Raw genomic sequence first — 17,646 nt, 5'->3', positions numbered from 1 at the left:
TGGTGGCATGCACCTCTAGTTCCAGCTACTTGGGAGGCAGAGGTGGGAGAATCACTCGAGCCCAGGAATTCAAGACCAGCCTGGGCAACATAGCAAGTCCCTATCTCAACAAATAAAATAAAATAATTCTATTCTCACCATTTTCTCCTGACAATTGGAGGGAAGCTGACTACTATTCAAGGAATTGAAGGAGGGAACCCTTAGCCCAGGCTGGGATGAGCTCTTTGGGAGCTCGGGGGATTCCCTGAACCCTAGATGGGCAGGGCTTTCAGGGGCAGTTAGCCTTTAGTGGCCTCCTTATTTCTACTGCAGGAACTGGCTATGCTGCCCCTGGCAGAAGTGCTTGAGACAGATGTCAACCCTGACAAGATGGGAGGACCCGCCTTACAGAGGCATTGGGTTTGCCTTCTTGGGGTCTCATTGACTTATTTTAAAAATAAATAAATAAATATTGCCAGGAGGAGTATAGCCCCAGTGCATTCAGGAACAAATGGCAGACTTCCCCAGAGTTCCACATTCTGAAGTACTCTTGGGGCAGAAGGTGGATATGGGATTTTCAAAAGGGCCCAGACAAGGCCCATTTCCTGGCTTGAATCCCTTTTTTGCCATGGGATTGCCTTCCTGCGGATGGCTTGTCCTTCCTGACTAATCTCCTGACTCCACATGTAAAGAAGGCCCCAACGTCCTTCAAATACCAATAAGGCTTTCAGTTAGTCTAGCACCTCACTTTGCCATCTTTTGGCCTTCTGTGACTCTGCACATACAGTCAAGGTAGATCAGAGATTTATCCTTTTGAGCCAGAATGAATTTATATCAAGAGCTTCAAAACCAGGTATAAAGTTTTAAAGAGAGCTATGTTGATAATGACATTAAAATTTACCATTTCCATTTTGGGGTCACAAAAGGCATCCTCAAACCAATATATGTCAATTTAACAGTACTGTCTAAAATATTCTTAGCACTGAATTTCTCTTTCAGATATTGTCAAAAGAAAGACATAAAATACTACCGATCAATGATCAATACTAAAATATTTATTTATTTCTGGAAATATTCATATGTGGAAAAAAAAATAAAGGAAAAAGAAAACCTTAACTCTGACTCTGGATACTCAGGGCAGAACAAAAAGTAAGGTAAAAGGTCCTCCAGCTCAGAAACTCAACAGGTATCAGCTGGGTGAATATTCAGTGAGAAAATAATACATCATTTTCTGCTGGTTGTATGTCTCCAAGCTATCCAGGTGGGATAAAATACCTGCAAGTGCATTGCTCTTAGAAAACACCATGTGGCCATCCCACTTGTTTGTTTACGGTCTGTAGCTGCTTTTACACTGCAGGGAAGTAGATGTAACAAAGACTGTATGACCTGCAAAGCCTAAAATATTCACTGTCTGGCCCTTTACAGAAAAAGTTTGCCAACCCCTGCACAAGTTCATCCTACTCATTTTACAGATGAGCCTGTCTGAAAAGCAAAGTGATTTGTAGCACTTTGCACAAGGGTCCCTCCATCACATTTAATTTTCTCCATATTTGTCCCTTCTATTGAAAGATATAATCTTTATTTCTCCCATTGCTTTTCACTGAGGTATTTACTAAATGGTTTGTCGAGCTGCATTGACCTGCCCAGGGTGTTAGGGACGGTTAGCAGTGGTGCCTGGGTTAAAATCCAGACATAATGATTTATGATCAGAGGTAAGACTATCAATTAGCTGAATAACTTTGACTCAGTTAATTATACTCTTTGAATCTCTGTTTCCTCATTCACAAAATGAGTAGAACAATCTAATCTAATCTTTTCTTTTCTTTTTTTTTGTACTGGGGATTGAACTTAGGGGCACTTTACCACTGAGCCACATCCCCAGCCCTACTTTGTATTTTATTTAGAGACAGAGTCTCACTGATTTGCTTAGTACCTCAACATTGCTGAGGCTGACTTTGAACTTGCAATGCTCCTGTCTCAGCCTCCCAAGCCACTGGGATTACAGGCATGCATCACCGCGCCCGGCTGAACAATCTAATCTTGCAGGGTTTAATGAGAAACTGTTGAGCTAATGAATGTGTGAAATAGGTCATCTGCAAGCATGGAGTCCTGCCTCAACTCCTTTCTCTCACTAATTGCAATTCCTGAACTGTTAGGTTCCTGAAGAAACCAAACCAAATACTTATGGAGCATCTTCTAGAAACCCTTTGGAAGATTTAAAGCTCAATTCCCCATTTAGTGGCAATGATAAGCTTGATGTTGTGGTCACCCCCTCTATACTTCACCCCAGGTTGGCAGTAGAGGAAAGTGGAGGCTCAAGCATCTTCTCTGTCTCTGTTTCTCTCCAAAGAGGAGTTGGCTTATGCTGCCCTCCTCTCTGTACCTTCCTTAGACTTCCCAAGTTGCTAGGGTTATGACTCTGCCTCCCCAGCCCTGCTCTGTGGCTCCCAACCACTCTGCCTTGCTCCACTTTTCTCTGACTTCCTCAACTTTGGAGGCATGTCTGATTGAAGAAGTCCCATTTCCTTGGCCCTTGGCTTTCTCCAGGTAATGCCTGAAGAAGAGACCCCCTCATCAGGGCTCGGAGTGAACCAGTAAATAAGTGTGAGCAAGTGTTCGAGCAAGGTGTGTTCGTTTCCATAGTTTATCATGGTTAAGGTAAAACACTTTATGGGAATGGGTACTTAAAATGAAATGAAAATCAGCATGGTTTACTAGATCAGAGATTGACTTTTCATAAAGTTGCTTCATGAATCCAAAACAGAATGGCTTGCCCTCAGATTACCAGTGAAGTACAGTGTAATTTATTTCCTTCTAACCAGTGAAACACAGACAAAGACACAAGGAAAAGGGGTTCTTTTTCCCTCTTTAGTTACAAGAAATCCCAGGATGAAACTCTAAATCCACATGTATTTCAAAACCTTTTTTATTTCTATTTTTAGCACAGGGTTCAAACCCAGGAGTGCTCTCCACTAAACATCCCCAATCCTTTTTTTCCCCCAATTCTTTTAATTTTAATTTTTTTTTTTTCAATTTTGAGATGAGATCTCACTAAATTGCCCAGACTGGGCTCAAACTTGGGATCTTCCTGCCTCGGCCTCCTGAAAACCTGAGGTTATGGCATGTACCAACACACCCAGCTTAAAAACCATTTATAAATAGCTATAGTTCTTGAGTTATTTTGAGCTAACTTTTTTTATTGAACCCAGGGGTGCTTAACCACTGAACCACATCCCCAATCCTTTTTAAATATTTTATTTAGAGACAGGGTCTTGCTGAGTTGCCAAATGACTAGCTAAGTTGTTGAGGCTGGCTTTAAATTCATGATCCTCCTAGTTCAGGTCAAACTTTAGTCTATTGAGTGGAAGGCATTCTTATACCATAAATAAATCCAATAAATGGATAAGCATGACTTTGATTTTATTTTTCTATAAATTTATTTTGTTGAAACACAAATGGAGCATTTTCCTTAAGGAATCTTTATTTTTTTAGTTATATCAGTAGCCTGAAAAGAATCAAATTCATTCCTACCCATTTAAGGTAAAACTTTACCTCATTTTTTGTTAGAAAATCTACTAATATCTATTTTTCAATCTTATTAATTTAAAAATTTAATCCTATAAAAAGAAAATAAAACACAAAAGAGAAAGGATGGCACCTAGATATCTCTACATGCTATTATCAAATACAAAAGGAAGGTAAACCAATATGAAGATTATGAAGTATTCATTCAGTAATGAACTTACCTTGTTCTTATTTCCTTATACTTAAAAATACTTGATGTAAAGATGTAACAGAATTCAATTAAAGTATTTCTATGACTGCTAATAGCGTATTCAAAATAGTAAATTTTGCATTAACTTTACAAATCTTAAATATGTAACATAATTGGAGCAAGTTTTGCTTAATTCATTCATTAAATATGTACCAAGGTCTAGATAATGAACTTAATACTCTTACATCGAATAAGAGTACTTGTCACATATTTGTCACTGTTATTTCTTTCAGTTCACAATTGAAGTTGCCTCAGCCCCCCCTCCACGTCACTGGGATTACAGGCATGTGCCACTGCACCCAGCATTTTGAACTTATTTTAATGAGTTTAATGCCTATGGGTTTTTAATTTTAAATACGCAGAGGTTTATTTTCAAGTATAGCCCGAAATTCAACTTGCTTTTTTTAAAAAAAAAGGAGTGCTGTCAATTAAAAATTACACTGGTTTTATTTCAACAAATAGATACAAACAGAATCAGTATGCTGTTTACTGGTTGACAAAGAGCTGCCACTAAAGCTCTTGAAGTCTCTTAAGTAGGTTATAAATTCTCTTTTGGAGTCATGATTATGTTTCATTTGCTTAGCAAGCTTTGCTTTGATGGTCTAGCTCTGATGAAATAGAAGATTCAGAATTCACAGAGCTTAAAGAAAAGCACAATTGCCTCAAAGTCCCAAGAGGCAAGTCAGAGGCATGTAGAGCACAGCTGGCCTAATACACACCAAGGCTTCTCTGAGAGGAGAGAGCAAGGATTCGCGACCAGCCCTCAGCATGGCCTGCCCTGGGAACTTCATTAGGAGGGAGTCTTCTGCTTCTTTATCTTAAATTACCTAACATGCTTTTTTAAGCCTGTGGCTTCCTGGAGCACTCATCTGGTAGAAAATAGTGCTGACTGGGGTGTTAGGAGGCTGAATTATGACTCCAATTCAGACATTTCTTCTTTCTGGGCCATGCGCAAATGAGGCAAAAGGAGCTTAGCTGATCAGATCAGACAACTTCTGTGCTGGGTCCTGCCAGACCGAACTGACTTGGACACGGATATTATTGTAGAATGTTAGAGTTGAACAGAAACTTTTAGTGATTAGTTGGACTCTATCATTTTTCCTAGAGAGGGGAAGGGACCTGTCCAAAGTCACATAGTTAACTAGAGGTAGGATCAAATTAGAACCCAGGTGTTCTGACTCTCTGTTCAGTGCTCTCACCAAAACACATTATTTCAAAAATTCTAAAGGAAATAATGTTTAATCTCCCTTGCCTCAGGTACCTCCAAGACTTGTTTCTGAGTTTGGTCTCCATCCTGTCCACTCATCAAAACTGCTCTGGATTAAGTAGCTAAATCCTCGTACTCTTTGCACGCAAGGAGCAGGAAAGAAATGGGGGTCTCTGTTCTCTGGGTTACCCTTACTGTAGAGTATCAAAGAACAAAAAAACTTGGGGATAAGTTTTCAGAGGTCACTTCCCCAATTTAATCTAATCTTCCAGATTATTGAATCATCCAATTGAATTTAGCAGGAGAAAACCCTCAAGGGGGCAAAGAAGTTCTTGGAAAGGAACTTCTGGGCCAAGAAGATCCAGGCTTGGTATTCCTGGTGTCTGGTCTCCAATAGACACAGAGATAAAGCTCTACCCCGAGAGCTGGCTTGTCAGTGGATGAGTGGGGCTCCCAGTCTCTTCAATATCACACAAAACAAAACAAAAACCCCTCCCCTTTCCTACCCACCCCCTGCAAGTCTAGAACGTTAAATAATAGGATTTAGTGAAAGTGAGGGTGCTACATAAACTCTGAACACCATGCACATGGAAGAGATTAGCATGTTTCCCTGTCTGGTATCTCCTTGAACATTCTCCAAAGGCCAACTCAAACGAAATTGCCAAAGACCTAGTAACTAGGACCAACTAGGATTCAAATGCCTGCTTGCTGTGTGATCTTGAATAAATAGTTTAACTTCTTTAGGGTTCAATTGCATCTCCTGCAAATGAGGATCATAATAATAACCACTTTATAGAATGATTAGGGGTTAGGTCAAGGTTATATTTGCAAAGGCCCCAGCATAGTGCCTGACACATCATAGGTTCTCTGTAAAGGTTGAATAAGCAGCAAGGGAATCAGATCTGACCCAGCTCTTTCCACTCTTCAGTCTCTGGCTTCCACCTACCCTTTCACTCCAAATCAGTTAGAGACGCCCGACCAGACTTCCTTACCTCGCTGAGGTTCCCCAGGGTCATGACTTTGGCCACTGGTCTCTTTCTGAGCTGCTCTTTCACAAAGACCTCTATCTGCTTGTTCCACTTCATGGCGAACACGTAGAGGGCATAGGCTAGCAACAGCAGCAGACTCTCCCACCACGCAATGAGGCTGTCCAGGAAGAAGAGGATGAGCATTGACAAGTCGAGGATATAAAAGGAGATGTCACGGAACAATGGCCACCAGGTGAGGTTGAGGATCTCCCGGGAGAAGAGGGCACAGGTGCCAATGACAAAGAGGATGTTGAACACAGCAGAGCCCACGATGGTACCAATACCCACGTTGCTGTGGGATATGAAGACACCAATGAGGGAGGTGAAGAGCTCAGGGGCAGAGCCTCCAGCAGCCATGAAAGTAGCACCTGCCACATCCTCAGAGATCTGCAGCTTGTCTGTGATGATACTCAGAGCTGGGACAAAAAACTCATCACACACAATGGCCAAGGCCACAAACAGGTACAACATGCCAAAGATATGCAGGACCACCCAGCCCTGCCTCCGTTCCTCCACGCTGAACAGGTCTGGGGGGTACTCTCCCTGGGGCTGGTCTGGCCAGCTGGGAAGCATTGCTGAGGGACTAGGACTGGGCACCTCTGGGAAGAGGGACGTTGTCAGGCTTGGGGATGGGCTGGTGGGCGTGGTTGGGGCTGGTTCCACAACCACACAGTGACGGATCTGGATGGTGGGATTTGCCCTGACTTGGGGCGTTAGAGAGGTCCCAGGTGCTGTGGAAGGTTTCTGTGCCAGCTCCTGGATGGAGGCTGAGGCTGTTCTCATGGAGGGCGCACTGGTTCTGGGCAAGGGATTCCTAACACTCCGGGTAGGAGCAGAGGCTCTGTTTTTTACTGGGCTGCGGCCCATCACGGTACTTCTTGTCACCTGCCTCTCAGACACAGCTGAGGTGTGCTCCAGTTCTGTTCCCTGAGGAGTCGTCAGGTTGTCCTTACCCAGTAACCTCCAGGCATTAGATGAGCTGTTATTTCCCACTCTTTTGGAGCTACTCAGGTTCTTTTCCGCCATTCTCCTTGGAGAAGTCAAGATGTTTGTTTCTACTTCATGTGTCAGGAAAGATGGGGTGTTTTTAACTATTCTCTTGAGCGTAGCTGGGGAGGTCTCTTCCACTATCCCTTTGGGAGAGCTGGTCTCCAATATTGCATAGGTTTCCATGGTTTCACTGTCTTTCCCTCTTGTCCTGGGGGTTACTGCATGGTGTGTTTCCATTGTCATAAATGCGGATGGTGCATAAGTGTCTACGGTTTCCCCAGGTGGGGGCGGGGTGTTCTTCTTCACCTTACCCCTGGCTTGAGTTCGGTTGTAGCTCTTCATTCCTCTGCTGGATGATGGAGTATAATTTTTTACTATTTGTCTGCTTGAAATTGGGGTATAGTGATTCTGTACTCTACTTGATGTAGTTGGGGTATTTTCCTTCACTCTTTCTGTACCTGCTGCTCTTGGGCTGTGATTATTCTGTGGTGTTGGTGGAGTGATCTTGGCAATTCTTCTGGGTGTTCTGGGGGTATTTTTCATTGTCATTCTAGGTGTTGCTTGATTCTTACCCACTGTGGCTTGGGGTACCAGCATCTCAGCCTCCATTTCAGAGCTAGATTTTGGAGGATCATGGTTCACCATCATCATCTCATCATTGAGGAGGTCCCGGCTGGTCAGTTTTATAGGCTGTTGGGAAGAGACTTCTGCCCAGAGTGAGGGGAGGCCCCAGGTTCTCCTCAGATACTGATAGGTAGAACCGATGATCAGCATTCCCAACAGGAAGAGCAGGCGACTCCAGTGAAGCCACCGTGGCTGGAGTAAACGCTTCTCCTGCGCCCCCATCCTGATCAGCTTCCCCATGGTGACCAGTTATGTCTGTCACAGAAGGTGTCTCATTCTGTCCATGGGAAGACTGCAGTTGCTTCGAGATTCAGGTTGGTAGTCAGGGAAGATTTCTCCATGAAGTCCAGCCTGGGGGTATCCATAAACCTGATGAGGAAAAAGAAGTTATTTGATCCTAAAAGAAAATCTGGGACCCAAAACTCTCTGAGCTGGAAAAGAGTGATGATGGGAACCCCAGGGACACAGAAGTATTATGCCGGGGGCTTTGTGGAGAGGGCCTTTGTTTCTATTGGAATACACTAGCTGTGCCTCTTGCTCCAGGGGACAATGCCTGCTCTTAGGAGAGAGGAGAGGGAATCTTCCTGCTGTGTGGGCATGCTGGCAGCTGAGCTCCCTAAGGTGGGTTCTGCATGCTCCTCCCTGAGTCTTCCCTGGGTCCTCCCTGGCCTCCTACAAAAACTCTGCCAGTACTCCTCAGGTTCAAGCCTAAGTTGCTGGGAGCTCAGTCACCCATAGTTGGTGTCCAGGCCACAGATTTCACCTTATCAAAGTCAGGAGGGAAGTGGGGAGATATGATTTTAAACTGTAAACAGTAATGGGCAGTAGTAGAAGGATACTGGCAGGGACAGTAACACTTCATGTGGTTTGTTTTGTTTTGTTTTGCTTTGCTTTGCTATGCTTTGTTGGACTCTCTAAAATGATTCCACTCTATTGTCCGGAGAGGACGAAGCTTAAAAATTAGTGTCATGGAGCTTCCCAGGCAAAGTGTTATACTGGGAAGAACGTGGAAATTGGAGCTAAAAGCCTGGATTCTCGGCTCTGCTGCTTACTAGTTGTGTCACCCTGAACAAGCAGAACGGTGTCTCACTGTGAAATGGGTATGATAACATATATATTGGCCTCTGGAAGGACATCTGGGGAAGGGAAACTGAGGATCAGAGGTCAGAGGAAGATTTACTTCTCACTCTAAACCCTATTAGTTTGAACTTTTTATCATGCACATATTATAATATTTACTTTTAAATTTAATTATTATAATAATAATTGTTATATAAATAGCAATGGGGGCTGGTCTTGTAGCTCAGTGGTAGAGCACATGCCTAACACACATGAGGCACTGGGTTCAATCCTCAAACCACATAAAAATAAATAAATAAATAAAATGAAATAAAGGTTTAGTGTCCATCTACAACTAAAAAATTTAAAAAAATAGCAATGGTATTTATGTCACAAGAATTCTGAGAGACCAATTACATATAAGATCTGTGAAAAGCATTGGACAGAATAAGTGCTACATAGGGTTAGTTTTACCAGTGATGCAGAAGAAAGAACATGAAAGACTTCAAAGAATACTCACTTTATAAAGTGCATTGAGGCCCAACCCAAGTAAAATTTATTAAATTTCTAATCAATGTCCACAGTTGCTACAAAACAAAAACTAGAAATGACTCGTTTTCCATGTGATAATAATATATTAGGAGTGAGCTGTCAGTTATATCAGACAGACCCATAGAATCTGTCTGATATAACTCTCCATGTGAGACATGAAGACACTGAAGTTCAGAGAGGAGATGTGACTTGTTTAATATCACACAGCTTGTGGGTAGCCAGGCAGATGAGACTCTTAATTCCCCAATCTTTCTAGTACACCATGCTAATTAAAGGTACAAATGCAACTGTGTTAACAACAAAAGAAACAGGAATAAGTGAACTTTCTTCTTTGTTCTTTATTGCTATAATCTTCATTCCATTATCTCTCTCCAGCCACCTTGTCCCTTGCTGGAACTCAGCACTTGGAGCAAGCCCACTGTCTCCCACAGAAACTTCAGAGGTTCTCTCTCCCTGCAGGGTGCCTGTGTAATAGAGCTGAGCTGGCACTCTGACTGATCCCACCTACCAAAGTACATCATTTACCTTTAAACCTTGACATCTGGGTGTCTTCTTTGTTCTGGAAACTTGTCAGAATCTAGGGTCGCAAAGAGTGAGTCTACAGCTAGACAGCAGGAAACACCCCATTCTCCTGCCCCCAGCTCTTCTATGGAATCCTAATTCAAGGCAGGGTCGGTTGAGTGTGAAGGGCATGTCAGGGGAAGAATATCCAATCATGCTAATACCTGCCTTCTCTAAGAAGCTTATCGGGGCATTTCACAAGTTCTGGATCCCAGTGCCTCTGACCAAGACTGAGGGGGTGGCCCTTCCAGCAGGAACACAGGTGGACTCTCTATGGGCCCCCTGGAATAAATGAGGAACTTCTCAAGCTTGTTTCTAAGCCAGGATTTCCAGGCTTAGTCAGTAGAATGATTTGGGAAGATGCAAGAGAAAGTGCATGGGGTGAGGCTGAGGAGGTAGCTCAGTGGTAAAACACTTGCCCAGCAGGCATGAAGCCCTGGGTTCAATTCCCATCACCATATAAAAAATAAAAAACAACAGTAAGATGATTTTTTAAAAAAGAAATAAAGAAAGTGCATGGGGCTTGAGAAATCAGAAAATCGTTTAGCACTAGGTGCCACTTGCTACTGGGTTCTGATAAAATTAGAATGTAAGTGTGGGATAATAATACCTGTCCTATTTGTAGAGTGGCCATGAGAATCAAAATTAAAATTGAGGAATAGTGAAGAAAGTACTTTGCAAATTTTAAAGCATTTCACACATGTAATACATTTAATTAGGCCTGAAGGAAATTCTTGGGGGAGCAAGGTGGGAAGGACATCATCTCAAGGTACCCAAGGATTTGACTCCCGAGTCTCCTGCACATCCTCCAGCCCATGACTTGGAGTTGACTGGAGTGGGAGTGGTGTCAGCCAGTGACTCATGACCCTACAGCAGTGGTCGCCCTGGAAGCCATTGCAATCATGCCACTCACTTTGCTTTCCCCTCTTTCCTCCCCTGTTTCCTCCAGGGTACACGGATGGCATGCTGCTTTAGGTTACTTTAATCTGAAACAGCAGGTAATCCTTCACGACTTCACCTCTGCCTCATGGCACCCTGAGTGGCCTGGAACATAAGAAGGTAACCCGCTCCCTCTGCTAAAGCCCACAGTAGTGCCACCTCTGTGTCCTGGGCTCACTCTGGATGCTGGAGCCTGGAGCTCACCCCTGCGAGTTACACACCCTTGCCTTTGTGCTGCTGTGGGCAGAACCAAATCTAGTTTCTTCCCTTCTCATACCAACTGTCTAATAGTCTCAACCTGCCCCCAGAAAGATAAAGTAGAAATATGAATGATTTTTGTGGAAAAATTACCCTACTTTTACAATGTTGTTTATTGCAGTATGGAAGATTCAGGGGAGAAGCAAATTTCCAGAAAAAAGATTCCTCTTTCTCTTGTGCTTATCAATGTTGCCAATGAATTCTTCCTTGTGTCTAACTTAAATCTTGCTTTGTAGAGGTAAACCTAGCTCCATCTCTTTTATTCTCAAGGGGTTGTGGCACATTTTAAAATTCAATGGGCTGTAGAAAAGTTTGCTGTTCGGCTAAGACTAGAAACATAATCTGCGCCAGCCCTGTGAGTTCAAACGAATTACTTAACTTCTCAGGGCCATAAGTGGATCTCTTACCTGTGCAATGAGGATGGTAATGACATTACGTGCCTGATAGGACTGTTGTTAGGATTAAGTAAATTAATACATAAAACAGATTAATATGGCTGGTACTGTTATTATTGTTATTATTATTCTACTTTTAGAGATGACAGACTCCACTTGCTGCTAAAGATTACAGAGGAGTGTTAGGGTGGCAGGTCTCCATGCCTTCCATTGTTTCAGCTCTCTACTGAGTATTATTAGCATGATCATCTGATTAATGCATGTTTCTCTCACTATCAGGTGAGCTCAAAGAAGACAGGGCCTTGCGTGGCTTATTTACTCCTGAATCCCCAGAGCTCAGAACAATGACTGGCATTTGATAAGTATATTCAATAAATAAGTATATTCGTTTTCAGACTGAAAAAGTGTATTCTAGTAAGGAAGATGCTGAGATGGGGCACCTGAGCTGCACCTGGGTAGAATGTGGAAGGCCTACTCAAAGACATGACCATTTACTCAAAGAGCAAATGGCCTAGAAAGGTCGGCACCACTGCAGTGGGGAAGTTGATCTGATTTAGTCTACAAAGTAATCATATTTTATATTCTTTCCTGTAACAGGGTGGCAGGGCAGGTGGAGCATACCAGTTCTGACCTCACAATAATATCAAGGGCTGAGGAAGGCAGGGCTTAAAGGCTTGGCAGGACATCAAGAAGACCTTTCCTTGCCCTCCAAACCTTGAGGCCTTTCCCACCTTCTGCTAGAACAGAAGAAAGAGGGAATGAGACTTTTCATCTGATGTGAAGGGCTTATGGGTAAGGCTGGTTTCTTCCCAGGCCTGCATCCGAAGTTGATACCAACTCTACAGTTGCACAGTGAAAAGTGAACAAGATTTGGCAGAGACTGCAAATTCAAATGCCTTCAGGGCCTGGGTGGATAAAAATCAGCTCTACTCAGAGTTGAATGAGAATACTGAGGGCTATGTGGATGGCCCACCAAGAAGCATTCCAATGTCAAACATTTAAAAATAGAAAGGGACAGACAAAATGGTTGGCAGGCTGAATTTAACCCACGGTTACTCCTTTGTAACCTCTAACAAAGAAACAAGTCTGACCAGGAGCAAGTCTCCCAAAGCCTCTCATCCTCAGGTCCCTTAAATATAAAACCAGGAAAGACAAGAATCCTCCTAGGACTGCCATAAAAGTTGCAGTGAGAGAACCTGTGGAGAAGCACCCTGACCTGCCAAACACTGTATAATGTCACAGCCTCGGAACTTTTGTTTATATTTTTTATATTTTATTGTTTATAGGATTAAAAATGACTGTATAGTTGTCACAGATAGAAGTGAACAAAATAAGCCCCAAAAGATCCCACAATGCTGCATCTCTCCAAGTCAGTAACTGGAACCAGACCTGAGGCAGGGAGAGGCAAGTGGTGAAATTCCAGGTTGAGAGCAGCTCAAGGCAGGGTTTTGTCCTCATAATCAGGTATCCACCCAGAAGGACCTGACTAAAGATAAGATAGGTAGATGAGAGGGCTTCAGTGAGGCTGAACAGGAATCTGTGAAGTGCCAGTATATTCATAACCTCCTCCCCTCCAAGCAAGTGAGAAACAGCCCATTAAGTGAACCTCCCCATGACTAATCTGATTTTATAAAGGAATGATGACTGATGACTGAGGCACACACAATGAGATAAGTTATAGTGTCCTATAAGTTGACAAAGACTAAGAAACTTAACACCTAGTACTGATGAACACAGTGGTTAGAGAGTATAAATTGGATATGGCAACCTAAGTGACCTTGTTAAACCATAAACATGCTCCTGCTACACTCCAAACTTTCTAGTGGCTTTCTACCTCGGTTAAAGTAAAAGCTTCCATAATGGCCTACAAGGCCTATTCCAAAATTGCTTGTAATAGAAAAAACTGAAATCTGTCTAAATGTCAATAGAAAACTGGTTCATAAATGATGGCACATCTTTCCAACAGTCAATTATACACAGCAGTTAAAAGAAATGAAGCTTGCCAGGTATGGTAATGCACACCTGTATTTCCAGCTACTCGAGAGGCTAAGGCAGGAGGATTGCAAGTTTGAGGCTAGCCTGAGCAACTTAGTGAGACCTGTTTCAAAAGAAAAAATAAAAATGGTTAGAGACGTGGCCCAGTGGTAGAGAACCCCTAGGTTCAATCCCCAGTACTTTTGGGAAAAAAAAAAAAAAAAGAAGCATACACCCAATATCTTAATTAATAGTAATAAAAGCATGGAACAGAATGTAATATACAATGTTATTTCACTTATTGGAAAGTATTATATATATTATGTTGTATATGTAATATACACATACGTGCATGGGGACAATTTTGCAAAGATTATGAAGAATAGATGTAATTCTGTCACCAATGGATAAAGATTGGACAACAACAACAACAAAAAGCAGCTCCCTGGTATTTCATCTCTCCAAGCCAGTGGCTGGAACCATACTCAAGGCAGAGAGTTACATATGGTTACTTCTAGAAAAGGAAATGCTTATTTTTCAGTTTACCTATTTTGAAACTTCAAATTTTTTCCATAGACTAGTTTTTAAAATTTTTGTTTTATCTTCTATTTATTGAAAGATGCTACTAAGGGGCTGGGGATATAGGTCAGTTGGTAGAGTGCTTGCCTCCAAGGTACAAATCCCTGGGTTCTAATCCCCGGCACCCCCCCCCCCAAAAAAAAAGATGCTACTAAGATTTTAAGAGAATGAATGGTGAATAACCCTTCTTCTTTTCTGCCTACCCTCTTTCCACAAATGCTTATCTGGCATCACATGCTAGATGCTGGGGAACCAGTAGCAGATAAGGTTCACTCCTCTTTTCAGAGCAGAGGCAAAGTTAATCAGAATTGGAAATGTGAAAAAGTTTTTCTTTGTCCAGTGAGTCTTTCTATTATTATTTTAGAATAGAGAGAAGTTTGTCATTCTCTCAAATGCTCTGGAAAAGACTAAAAGAGGATTAAGAGCAATTGAAAGAAAAGGGCCACAGTGTCTTCATCTAAAACATTGCAAGGGAAAGGAGCCATGGAGAAGAAAATCTATAAAGAGTCTTTGATGATACATTAACAGATTTCAATGTTTGGATCTTACTTGGATTGTGATTCAAATAACCAAAGTGTAAAAATAGTTAAAGTAATGATGTTTATGAGACAACTAGATATTTGAAAGCTGACTAAATACTTGATATTAGCAGTTCAATTATTTAAAAACTATTATATATACATATGTATACATACATATGTATATATACACATACTGGGGATTAAACCCAGGGGCGTTTAACCACTGAGTCACATCTCCAGTCTTTTTTTTTTTTTAATGTTTTATTTAGAGACAGGGTCTCGCTGAATTGCTAAGTACCTCGCCTTGCTAAGTTGCTGAGGCTGGCTTTGAACTTGGATCCTCCTGCCTCAGCCTCCCAAGCAGCTGGGATTACAGGCTTATGCCAATGTGCCCAGTGATAATGATATTATAAATTATGCTTTTTGAAAAGTTCTTCTCTTAGAGATACATACTGAAATATTTTGGGACAAAGTATTATCTGGGATTGGCTTCAAAACAATATGTTGGGGAAAAGTGGACAGAGTTATAAATGGAACAAGATTGAAGATTGAGTTGACAGAATCTAGGTCAGAGTACACAGGGATTTATTATGCTATTTCCCCATCTTTGTAAATGTTTGAGATTTTCTATAATAAAAAATAATTTTTTAGAAGAGAGAAGGGTCATATTTATGATTTATTTGGACTTCTACTTTAGCAAAAACAGTAGAACAGAGAAGAGGGACTGACAGAGGGAAAGGGCTGGCCGAGAGCTTGGACATATGATTTAGCAGTGGACAGAGTCCAGACTAGAGGAGATGAGGAAGATGAAAGACAGCACAGGGACTGTGAGAGGGGAGAGAAGAAGAGGCAAGTGGTCCCACTGCTTTTCCTTTCTCTTTTCCCCACTTACTACTTTTTTTTTTTTTTCTTTTTTCTTTTTCTTTTTTTTTTTTGCGGTGCTGGGGATCAAACCCAGGGCCTTATGCTTGCAAGGCAAGCACTCTACCGACTGAGCTATCTCCCCAGCCCCCCACTTACTACTTACCCTTCATTCTGTAGATGAAAAATCATTTTGGAAACATAGCAACTAAGATTATCTGGCACCAAGCCATGAAATTCCAATCCAGTCAGCAGGGCCTCAGAATATGCAATTTTAACATGTGCCTTAGGAGAACTGGCTATCTGGACCTCCTTGTGAGCCCCAATACCTAGACCCTGCAAGTGGCTGGGTGTTTCTGTCACTAACCTTTGTTTTGCCAGTCTAAAGACCAAACCGTTCTGTCTTTCAGAATCTCTGTGAAGGCAGTCCAATGCTTCAAGACAGGAGAAAATAAAGGGACTGAGAAATTATGCATGAGATCGGTCAGGCTGAGGAAAGTTTTGAAGCAAATAGGGCAGTCTGCAGGCCCAGGGCCTTGATGTTGGTGAAGGTATTCCCGTTCTTCCCAGAGACTGTCTTTATCTGCCACTTCTTTTGTAAATAAGAGGTGGGAAAGAACTACACTGATTGGACCCACACTCTCCCACAGAGCAAGTTGCGAAAAGTCAGAGAGACTTAGTTTTCTGTTCAAAGCATTTCCTTGCTTGTTCTGCGTCCTATTCACCCCATCCCAGCTAAAAGATAAAGAGGAAAATGCCCTACACCTTCTACACTTTGTTTCCACTTGTAACTTACGTAGTACAACATGTGCTTTGAACCACAGCTTTGAACCAGTGGCCTGCTGGCGGGCATGCATTCAAGTCTACCTTTAGGGGGCACTCCCTGGCTCCCTACATGGTTAAAATATCACATCTTGCCTCCTCAAGACACATGCTACAGTGGGGAACCAGGTGGTCAAAGAGGCAGGCAGGGATTCAGGCTGCTTTACAGGGAAGCCTGAGTGCAAATTCCTCAGCGAGGCACCTTGGCCAGGATAGGGAGAACTTTTTCTTGGCAGGAGTGGGGGTGGAGTGTGTGTGTGTGTGTGTGTGTGTGTGTGTGTGTGTGTGTGTGTGTGCACAGATACTGGAGATTGAATCCAGGGGCTCTTTACCACTGAGTTAAGTCCCCAATCTTATTTTTTCTTTTGAGACAGGGTTTTGTGAAGTTATTGAGGCTGGACTTGAACTTGCAATCCTCCCACCAGTCACTGGGACTACAGGCACACCACTGCGCCTGGGGTAAGGGGAACTGATTGAACCATCCCTCTCTTTCCCTTCAAGACTGGAAGGGAGATAATGTGAGTATGTGGGACTTGACCAAGACATGAGACTTGTAAATTGGGCTCGGGTGAGTTGAGAAAAATATATGGAGTGCTAAGTAGGAGCACACCTCATCCGGGAATTACATTTTTTAAAGTTTCTGTCAACTAGTTCATAGGATGTGCGGGAGAAGCATGAAGACGCAAATAGTAGGTAACAGGACAGAAGTGTGAAGGGGTCACAGTGTCACCTGGCTCAGTGATCCCCATGGGTCAGTGAGGAAAAGGGCCAGTGTAAATGAGGTCGGGGAGCGCTCGAGAATGGGGTGACGGGGAGAGAGGGCCGTAAAGGACAGACCCAGCTGCGGAGACTTGAAAAAAGAGTGACGTGGAGGAGGACGCGCCCCCTAGCGTCCCTGCTGAGCCACAGCCTTGCCGTGGCCCTTCTGGAGGACCCGCCCAGTCCCCGCGCAGTGCGGGCGCCAGGTTCCCTTTCGTCGCGCGGCCCTATAGTTCCGGCTGTGGCGCGCGGGCGGAAAGTTTAAGTGGAAGGACCGTGGCTGGCGATGGGCTAGGGGTGAGTCGGGGAGGCTGTGGGCCGGGGGGTTGCCTTGCGTTGCTTATTTGGGCTCCGGGTGAAGGGCTAGGGGTGAGGAACAACGCAGGGCCAGCGCCCGGCCTTCTTGCGGCCCCGGGAACCGGCCCGCGCCATCTCTGAGGCGCTAGTTCCGGGCCCCTGCCCACGCCTCCCCTCGACCTGTGACCCGGTGTCTCCAGCTCCCGGTAAACCTCACGATTTCGCCCTCTGTTCCCTCTTCCCCTGAGACACATCCAGACCTCACATGGTTTAGACTGATTTTAAAGGTAAAATGCACCCTCCGATTGCGATCCGAATGTCGGAACTCCTGGAAGGCTGGGCGTTTAGAGATGAAGTATCTGAGAACTCCGAGCGACTCATCAGGATAGACTGACAGGGAAGCCCAAGAGTAGTGGGGACTTAGACATTCAAATGGAGTCACGCTTTGAGAGCCAGATTTCTGAGA

General features: G+C 43.3%; 2 protein-coding genes across 7 annotated transcripts in view; one reads left to right on the top strand and one right to left on the bottom strand.

The window, feature by feature from the left end:
• The window catches only part of SLC24A1 (solute carrier family 24 member 1), a 34,828-nt gene extending 26,983 nt beyond the window's left edge, over nt 1–7,845 (bottom strand). For all 3 annotated transcript variants that reach the window (XM_079125648.1, XM_079125650.1, XM_079125649.1), the window contains exon 1: nt 5,954–7,845. In XM_079125648.1, the coding sequence (XP_078981774.1) occupies nt 5,954–7,843 (1,890 nt within the window). In that variant the 5' untranslated portion in view covers nt 7,844–7,845. The remainder of the gene's footprint in view (nt 1–5,953) is intronic.
• A 9,213-nt stretch (nt 7,846–17,058) lies between these two features.
• INTS14 (integrator complex subunit 14) overlaps nt 17,059–17,646 on the top strand; it is a 29,840-nt gene continuing 29,252 nt past the window's right edge. For 3 of the 4 annotated variants that reach the window (XM_079125695.1, XM_079125694.1, XM_079125692.1), the window contains exon 1: nt 17,059–17,180. The gene's annotated coding sequence lies outside the window, so the exon portion shown is untranslated. Of the gene's footprint in view, nt 17,181–17,207; nt 17,468–17,646 lie in introns of those variants that run through there. The other variant, XM_079125693.1, reaches the window with a different exon arrangement.

The sequence above is a fragment of the Sciurus vulgaris genome (assembly GCF_902686455.1).
Source record: "Sciurus vulgaris genome assembly, chromosome: 2".
Taxonomy (NCBI): Eukaryota; Metazoa; Chordata; class Mammalia; order Rodentia; family Sciuridae; genus Sciurus; species Sciurus vulgaris.
This window is presented reverse-complemented; position numbering and strand designations above follow the sequence as displayed.